The following is a 9,311-nucleotide window of genomic DNA, read 5'->3' as shown; positions in this document are numbered from 1 at the left end:
GAAGAGGATAAAGATGATAGATGGAAGGAAGATGGGTGTAAGAGGAAGGTACCAGAGGATTGGGGAAGAAGGGAGATGGGCGAGTGCTATTTAGTATAGAGGTAAATGAAGGGTTACTGTTATACTGTATATTACTGTTATATTGTAGCGGATGTTTTACGTGATTTAGTATATAGGTAAATAAATTTAATTTTTTTGAATTTCCTTAACCTATTTTAATATGGTATAAATTTGGTGTTTGTAAGCTTTTTGAATAACAAAAATCATACATCTTTTACTTTAAAAGACTTGTAAAATTTTAATTTCAGATTTACTTTATAATTTTCAGGCTTAAAATTTTAAAATTTTGTATTTTACCATAAGTTTATCATATTTCGCCTCAAAATACTTCATATATTTTGTCTAAAAGACTACATATTTTACTCAAAACTTTCATATTTTACTCAAAAGTCTCAATATTTTGCTAAAAGACTTCATATTTTGCTCAATAGTGTTCATATTTTGCGACAACGAAAAGTCCATTGCACAAAAAGTTTGTAGTGAATGCGAACGTTTTCTAAAAAAAAAAATCGCCCCCGGTAAAAAAAAAACCATGATTTCGCCACTGGTGACACCAGTGACTACCATTCCTAAATCTCCACTGAATCGACATTTGACGGATTAATGTTATCATTTTTATCTAGCTTTTATATCCTTTTTGATTTTGATATAAAGATATTGAATTTTCATTCATAACCTGCTTATGAAATTAATTTATCACATCGTTCAAATTTTTAAAGTTTTTTTTTCTTCTTATCCGTGCGAATTAAACTAGATCATATAAAAATATCTCCATTAACTTAGCACGTTTTTCAGGCCACGTGTCTTTCAGGCTACTCTAAAATCATTGCACGTTTCTCCCCCAATTTCAAAAACACGCACAAACTTACAATAAGACCATCCGTAATGGTGAGCGGCGTCACTTTTGGTGTCACTTGTCTTTTTGCATTTTTTTTGCTGATTAGAACGTGTTACTTTTCTGAGTGGAGTAATGGTGGTGTTACTTTTCCGGTGTTACTTTAGTGGAATGCTGAGGTGACATTTTATTTTTCCTTTTTCTGTTTTATTTATTTTATTGATATTACTTATATTATTATTATTATATGATTATATTTATTTTTTAAAAATGTTTTTAAAATATAACGGCTATATTTATAACCGTTATTTTTTTTATTTTTTTTAAAAACGACTACTTTTATTTACCCCTATATATACAACTCCTCTTCTCAACTCATAAACACACACTTCCTCTCTTCTTAAAACTCTTAAATCGTAAACACACACACTTCGAAATGAGCCCCTTGAATGTTGTTGTTAAAGTTCACTACGAAGGTGAATTTGATAGCGAAATGAGGAATTATAACGAGTATGAAACACGAGATTATAACATGGATGTTCATAAGTGTCCAAGTTATATGTGTTTGCTTGAGTTGCTACAACGAGACATATTCTACCCCACTATACAAATATGGTTTTTCAAAAAACCCAACCCTCGTGCCTCGCTACTAGAAGAAGATCACGATTGGTTTGGTGCGGTTGGGCGAGCCTTGTTAAGTAACCAACCAATTAACCTTTACACCGAATGGATTGATGAAAGCTACGCCATATCTGCAAGTGAAGATGAAGCTGCTCCTGAATCTCCAGGGTTTCAGCAACACGATCCACGTGAATTCGAAGATTGATGATTGTGTTTGTTGAAAATAGCCGTTAGGAATAATGTAATCGTTTTTAGGAACTAAGTTTATTTTCTATTTATAAGAAATATTGTAATCGTGTAATCGTTTTAGGAATTATTATAATAAACGGCTATATTTTATGACTACCAATCCATCATTACAACTAAACATGAATTACATTAATTGAAATACATAACAAATTATTCATTATTATTAGCAGACCGAAAATAAGGTGATAAGTTCCAAATGTGCTCGGTTAAATCTGCCTCTAATTGTTGGTGAACTTGTTTGTCTCTTATTTCTTTAACCCTTGCATCTCGATCCCTCAAATCCCGTTCCAACCTTCGTGGGGGGTTCCTTTGTATCATTCTTTCTTCTCTCATTCAAATAGCAAAACCGTTATTTTCCTGAATCATGTTATGTAATACAATACACGCATGCATATGTCTTCTAATTTTGTTGAAGTCTTTAGATCTCGCCGGAGTCTTTAACATTGCAAATCTACCCTGTAATACTCCAAATGCACGCTCAATATCTTTCCTTGCACTTTCTTGAAAACGTTTAAATTTTTTACGTGGTTCGTCAATTGGATTATGAGGCGCTTTTACCAACATGGCCCAATCTGGGTATATACCATCGCCTAGGTAATACCCTCTTTCGTAGTGACGCCCGTTGACATCAAATGGTGAAGGTGGAGCCGTTCCATCTTTTATAGAGTTGAAAATTGGTGATGCATTTAGAACGTTAATATCATTGTTCGAACCTGCCATATCCACAAATCTTGTGAGGCGACTGCTTCAAGCATTACAGAAGACCCTTTTTGATCACCTCTGGTGTATTGCCCTTGTCAACCAACATGACAATTCTTCTACTCCCAATGCATACAATCTATACTACCGAACATACCCGGTAAACCATGTTTTTGTTCGTGAAAATTATAAAGTCTATCGATATCTTGGGCAATGGGTTTTCGCAAATATTCTCTAGCAAACAAATGAAATACGCATTTTCAGAAATAATCTAAACATAAAGCGGCCGTTTTCTCACCTATTTTTATATATTCGTCAAACAAATCGGGTGTAGTTCCATACGCCATTTGACGTATGGCCGTTGTAGACTTTTGAAGAATCGTCAAACTTTGACGACCTGTTGCATCGGGACGTTCCCGAAAAAACAAAAAATATTCAGGAATATTGGTACTATTAAAATTAGATATACCTTCCACAATTCGGAGAAATAATTGACGACTCATTTGATAACGTCTCTTAAATTTATTTTCGGGATACATTGGTGTCTCCGAAAAATAATCATTATATAACCTTATAGCAGCATCTTCACGATCCCTAGCAATATAAACCCGGCTTCGGCTTCGAGGGAATCGCGAACTGCTTGCTTCTCCATCCACTTCTTCTTCCGTTAAACTATTAATAAAACTAACAATTTTTTCATCATCAAGAAACTCGAGCATCTTGTAAGTATCTTTCATTTTGAAAAATAAAATAAAATAAAATAAAATAAAAGAATGGAAGTATTGGTTAAAATAAAAGAATGGAAGTAGGATTGATAAAGTTTGGGTGTTAAAAAATCAAATAAATGTACATGTATATATAGAAGAAAAAAATTACTGAATTTTTTTTTTATTAGCAACGGCTATTTTAGACTGATGAACCAGAGCCCGCCACGTGTCACTAACACCCGTTACCTTCCCCGTTTCTTCTCCCCAAATGCCGAAGTCACGGCACCAAATGCCGCCTTGTTACTTCATTTTCCGGCGTCACTTCCGGTACACGTCACCAAGTGACGGTGTGACTCTCTACTGATACAAACGGTCTAAGGGTTTTGCTACATGTGACAAATGTTAAAAGGTAGTCCGTATTATTATTAATTAACTCATAACATATACGGAGTAAATATTACTGTTGTACGCTTGTTAATGTTAAAGTGTCTCATTGTGCCAGATTTTAAAATTAATAATTAAAATCAAAATCAAAATTAAAATTAATATAATTTGAAAAAGATCTCCATCAAATTAGCACATTTTTCATGCCACGTGTCATTTCAGCTACTCCAAAATCATTGCACGTTGCGCCCCCAATTTCAAAACCACAACACAAACTTTCCTGTAGTAGATTCACAAAAGACTATAGAAAAACAACTAAAGATTCACTCAAGAAGTTATAAAAATCTAAACATAAAAAATGGCGTTTACATTTTCAATCCCTCACAAATTCATAAACGCTAACGATCTCACTTTCAAATTAAAAAATGAATCAAAACTTCACAACATTCAAAGCCCTAGAAATCACTCACAGCTATTATCATTCACAAATTCTTACCCTCCGATGCGATCTTATGCTTCGATCCGAAACAGTGCGTATGGATTCGGTGTCAATTACAGGAAAACTGTTCGTATTCGAACCCCTAATTTTGTGGTTCGATCGAGTGGTTCAGAATCACAAGCTCCGGTAAATTCAAATAGTAGAATATTATTCTGGTCTGCAGTTACGTTAGTGTTAGCTGTTGGAAATAGAGTGCTTTATAAGCTTGCTTTAGTGCCTATGAAGGAGTATCCATTTTTTTTAGCTCAAGTCAACACATTTGGGTAATTTCATTTAATTAGGAGTATTTATATTTAGTTTTTGCTTTGAATGTTATTATATGTATATGTGGATCATTGGTAGTTGTGTGGAATGGGATTATGGATGTATGTCACACATTGAATCATTAATTTATATACAATGCAATGCAATGTGTAAATTTCAAAACAGGTATGTGGCAATTTACTTTTCAATACTATTAATAAGGCATCGTGCTCGAATTGTAACGGATGAGATGTTGACCCTTCCAAAATGGCGCTTTGCGATCATTGGTATGCTAGAAGCCCTAGGAGTTGTTACTGGGATGTACTCTGCAGGTATTTAGTGCTATGCTAATTTCTGTATGGATAATGTTTGAGACGTCACATTTAAGTCTGTATGGATTTTCATATGAACTTATTATTCTAAATGTTTGGATACAATGATACTGCATTTAATTATCTGATTCTGGTTGTCCATTATTAGATCTTACTTTCAGTAGGCACAACCAAACACCCATTTATTGTCTTACTACTAGCATACATATTGTTTGGGCTTACTTGATTCCAGTTAAGATAGTCTGTTTTATAACTTAACGTGCAGGTATGCTACCTGAGAACGATAATGCAACATAAATTGTTCTAAATTATAAAACCTCAATTCTTTTGTATAACTGAATGTTATATCTTTTACAGCGATGCTCCCTGGGCCAGCTATACCAATATTGAATCAGGTTTGTCAGATACTGAATAAATCTTTCAGAATTACTAGCAGTTGATATTCATGATATTAAAAGGCATGAGCTACATGACACCGAGTCTCATTCTTAGCTCTTTGTTTCATGTGTTATGATTCTCATCTAATGGGGTTGGTGGGCAGCCTGGTGCATAAATTACTCTTAAATGTTTTTGCCACTTTTGATTATATGTATTTGTTAATGATCGAAGCGTCCATCTTATTTGTAAGTTTTTTGGAAGTTATAGTAGCACATAGTACAATCCTATAATTAGTTTTCAAATGCTTCCGAATTTAGGTTATAATAATTGGAAAGTTGCACCCATATGTTTATGAATGCCATGGTTCAATTGGGTTATGTTTCAGCACTAAGATGTCAAATGAGTGAACTAAATAAATGTAAAAGCAGAACATTTAAATCGAGTCAAATGAGTTGAAAGCTGCAAAAGTGTGTACTTAATGTGTACAATTTCCAAGGTCACGCCGATTAAAAGGTTATTATTGTGATAAGATAGTTATCTAAGCTTATTTAACACACTATTTTTTAGAGGGAATGTGTTTTGTGTCGTCCCAATCCCTCACGAGGTGACCCGTTCTAAAAAACTACCCATTATGGTATGCTACCTAACTAACATGTTATGCCACTTTCTTATTTTTGTTATTCACTTAGTGATAACTAAGTGCGCATGTATTCACAAGTGTACATAGTGCTTACTGACTGTGTTGCTTAAATGGCTTCCTGTAAACCTTTTGTGGCAGACGTTTTTGTTGTGGCAACTGGGTTTTTCTGCTCTACTTCTAGGAAGAAGGTACTCATGGAATAAAATTGCTGGATGTTTACTTGTAGCTGCTGGAGTTGTTACAGCTATTGCAAGGTATCATAATTCTTTTTCTAAAGTTGGAAGTAATTATAATTACAAATGATTAAATGAAACCATCAAAGCTCCTTTTTATAGCGCACATCTACTGCGTTATGATAAGCTTAAGTTTTTCAGTTAAGCACGGTGATTATCTTCAACTTAAAGAGTATACATCATTATTCTGTACCATATCTTCATCTTGGGTTCTTTTTTTTTGGTGTGATTGCTTGTGTGTGTCTATTGTTTGACATGGTGGTAAAAACATAGGTGGGTTAGAAAGGTTTGGTTTTGCTTAAGGTTGAGAGATTTTTAAAGCGTTTAAAAGTGGACAGCAAAAATAGTGTTTGCTTTATGTATTTTCTTGGTGACAGTGGATCAGAAAGTGGTCAAATGCTAGCAGGAGTTGGGTTGCTGTGGCCTATAATGATGGTTGTATCAAGTGCATTCCAAGCTGGTGCAACGATTATCAAGGTAATTAAGTGAACAGTTTTCATATAATCATATTTCAGGAGAACTATCTAAAATGGTGATTAACTTGATCTTGTTGTCGGCGTGAACAGGAATATGTTTTTATTGATGCTGTTAAACATCTCAAGGTATGATCATTTTTTGTTGTAATAAGTACTACTAAGTAGTGCCCATGAAGGAATTTATTGCTTGGTTATCAGAAGCATGACTTTTTTTATGATGTGAACAGGGGAAGTTGCTTGACATATTTGTTGTTAATTCATTTGGCTCTGGTTTCCAGGTACACTTTTAGTACCTATCAAAGAAGCAACACCAGCATTGTATCTGTTTTTGTCATTTTATGCACATGCTCTTATGTAACTTGCGTAAAGTGACTGACTTTATGAACCATCATACATGGCCTTTATATGCAAACTTGAGGAGGCAATCTTGACCCGTTTACTTATAAATGATTTGATTCATATTATATTTTCTTCTTAAAAGCATGAAGTTTTTTGAATCATCTTATTAAAAGTTAAATTATTATTATTATTATTGTCTATATTATGCAAGCTTTCTGTCAAATTTTGCAGAAAGTCAATAACCCAAATTATAGTGAGACTTAAAGTCCATACATTTTTTCACAACTGGACATTGATTGAGATCGTAAGGGGCCCAATTTGCTAATGATTCCTTAAATACCAATTTGCAGGCTCTTTTTGTGCTTCTCTTTCTTCCGTTCTTATCAAATTTGAAAGGCATCCCATTTCACGAGCTTCCTTCATACATAAAGAGTGGTGCTGGTTGCTTTCTTAATGTCAGTACTAGTTCAGGTAATATTCTTAAATTTCCACTTATTTACTACTGACCAACCTGTAATGTTTTTTAGAACATCATTAAATTGATCTGGCATGTCAATAAGTTTCAAGAAGTTGTATGCGTTTAAAATATGTAGAAACTGTTCGACTTTTAACCTGTATTCTCTTCTAGCTAATTTTTTTTTTTTTATAACGCAATTGACTGTTAGATGTGTTACCGAGAAAGTGGGACCCATTTTGTTATAATATTCTCACTTTAAATGTTACTTGTGCTTTATTAATGTTAATGATATGATATAATGTTCTTATCACCTCACATCTGCTTCAGGTTGCGACGGGTCACCACTCTTACCATTACTTTACATAGTCAACAACATCGCCTTCAATATATCAATTCTCAACCTTGTTAAAATTTCTTCTGCTGTAGTTTCTTCACTAGCAGTTGTGCTATCTGGTACTCTCTCTTTCTACTTATTACATCAAGGTTTATTATATGTGTGTAAATATTACATTCTGTTCTTGCACTAGTATGTTTAAAACCACATGAAGTATGGACTTGTAGCCTTCTGCTGCTGATAAGATTGATCTTGTGTTTATGTTTCAGTGCCAACGACAATATATATTCTTTCCCTACCGTTGCCGTACCTCCCTGAAGGCGTAACTTTGAGCCCCTTCTTCCTATTTGGAAGTGTGGTCCTTGTGTTGGGTCTTATTTTATACAACATCCCTCAACGTAGCAAGCAGGCCTCAGACTCTGAGTTTATGTAACACACGTTGCATCTTACATGTATTTTTTTTCTTTCTGTTTCATAGTTTCATTCTTTGTTAGAGTGGATCTGACACGTTATAGTTCCTTTTAGTGTCAATAATGATTTATATTTGTTTTCAACCAAGTTATGTTATTGTTCCTTTTAGTATCAATCAATAGTGTACCATGAAATCAATATAGAATGTAAACACAATATAAGCTTAGTGAAAATGATGTACTAGTTATCAACCTTTGATGATTGTTGCGCGAGAGCAAAATAATATCTGCCGGTTGATTATCTTTTCCAAAACATGTGTATCGGCAGGGACATGTTAGCCCTATGTTGACTAAGTCAACCCATCCAGCCGCACCCCGTATGCCACTGGAGCCTGGCGAAACACCATCACCATTAAACCCCTATAGCATGTCAGGACCCGGAATCGAGCCTGCATGGTTTATCTTTTCCATCTTTACATGCGTGGGGCCAAGGATCATTTGGGTCGGGTACCACTGGACCACAGGTCCGTTGGTATCTGCCGGTTGATTAGTAAAAACGAAGAATAGTGGAATTAAAAAAAAAAGTGATCTTGGCTGTATTTATAATTAACGCGCTGTTTAGAATTTAATGCAAAACTTGGCAGTAGTTTAAAATATTTTTGTGATTCACCGAAAATCTTTTGTTGAATCTACAATAGTTTTTACAGTCTATTGGTAAGTTAAAATTTAGCTAATTGAAGCTAGAAGGTTAAAGGTTTGTTATATAATTGGCGGTAATACCGAGTTACTGACTATGATTCATGCGTCAACTAACTATTAATACCTGTTTAGTTTATGACCTTAATAAATTGTACTATAGTTCATTATGAGCCAAACGTACACACCCTTAGACCGTGGCTTATGGGGCGTGACCCCCTGATTCTGACTTGGGAAAAATTTAACACTTAAAGAGTTGTTACGGAGCTTCAAATTTGAAGTTTTTGTGGCGTTAGTTACGAATTTAACGGGCAAATTAGATTTTTAACACCCAATAAAAATTTGACACCTCATTATACCTTATTTATTTATCCTTTTTTACCACACTTTCAATCATATTTTCTCAAATCGCCCAAAAATTTGTCACTCAATTTTAACAATAAATAAAAGTTTTACACCCACCATAACACGCCTTCAAAATTTGACACCGTCACGTCACAATCATATTGTTCTCTCTTTCAATAATTGTAATTTTGACCTCACGTCACAGTAAAAAATGTCAAGATAACGTCTGGTCTTAGTGTAACACCTTGTTCCAAACAAAAAGCGGGATGCCACATGGAATTTCTAAATACGGGTGGTTAAATTTAAAATAAAATATTATTACTAATAAATATGAGTGTAATATTTCAAAGATGTTATAATGTCGTCTTTATTAA

The 9,311-nt window shown here is 34.1% G+C and overlaps 2 protein-coding genes across 2 annotated transcripts; one reads left to right on the top strand and one right to left on the bottom strand.

Annotated features, from left to right (window-relative positions):
* Positions 1 to 2,098: 2,098 nt before the first annotated feature.
* Positions 2,099 to 3,201, bottom strand: LOC139869277 (protein ALP1-like). Its single transcript, XM_071857591.1, has 3 exons — positions 3,035 to 3,201; positions 2,622 to 2,698; positions 2,099 to 2,478 (listed from the first exon to the last, which is right to left on the bottom strand). Exons 1-3 carry the CDS (start codon positions 3,199 to 3,201, stop codon positions 2,099 to 2,101), a joined length of 624 nt encoding a protein of 207 aa, XP_071713692.1.
* Positions 3,202 to 3,832: 631 nt separating this feature from the next.
* LOC139866145 (protein CLT2, chloroplastic) lies at positions 3,833 to 8,113 on the top strand. The gene is made up of 10 exons (XM_071854280.1): positions 3,833 to 4,317; positions 4,484 to 4,629; positions 4,987 to 5,024; positions 5,786 to 5,901; positions 6,258 to 6,357; positions 6,447 to 6,482; positions 6,584 to 6,634; positions 7,046 to 7,166; positions 7,480 to 7,605; positions 7,756 to 8,113. The coding sequence occupies exons 1-10, from the start codon at positions 3,914 to 3,916 to the stop codon at positions 7,917 to 7,919; spliced, it is 1,302 nt and encodes a 433-aa protein (XP_071710381.1). The 5' UTR covers positions 3,833 to 3,913; the 3' UTR covers positions 7,920 to 8,113.
* Positions 8,114 to 9,311: the final 1,198 nt, after the last annotated feature.

This window comes from Rutidosis leptorrhynchoides, chromosome 9, assembly GCF_046630445.1.
Source record: "Rutidosis leptorrhynchoides isolate AG116_Rl617_1_P2 chromosome 9, CSIRO_AGI_Rlap_v1, whole genome shotgun sequence".
In the NCBI taxonomy this organism is placed as follows: Eukaryota; Viridiplantae; Streptophyta; class Magnoliopsida; order Asterales; family Asteraceae; genus Rutidosis; species Rutidosis leptorrhynchoides.
The sequence above is the reverse complement of the archived record's forward strand: the minus strand, read 5'-3'. Positions and strand labels throughout refer to the sequence as shown.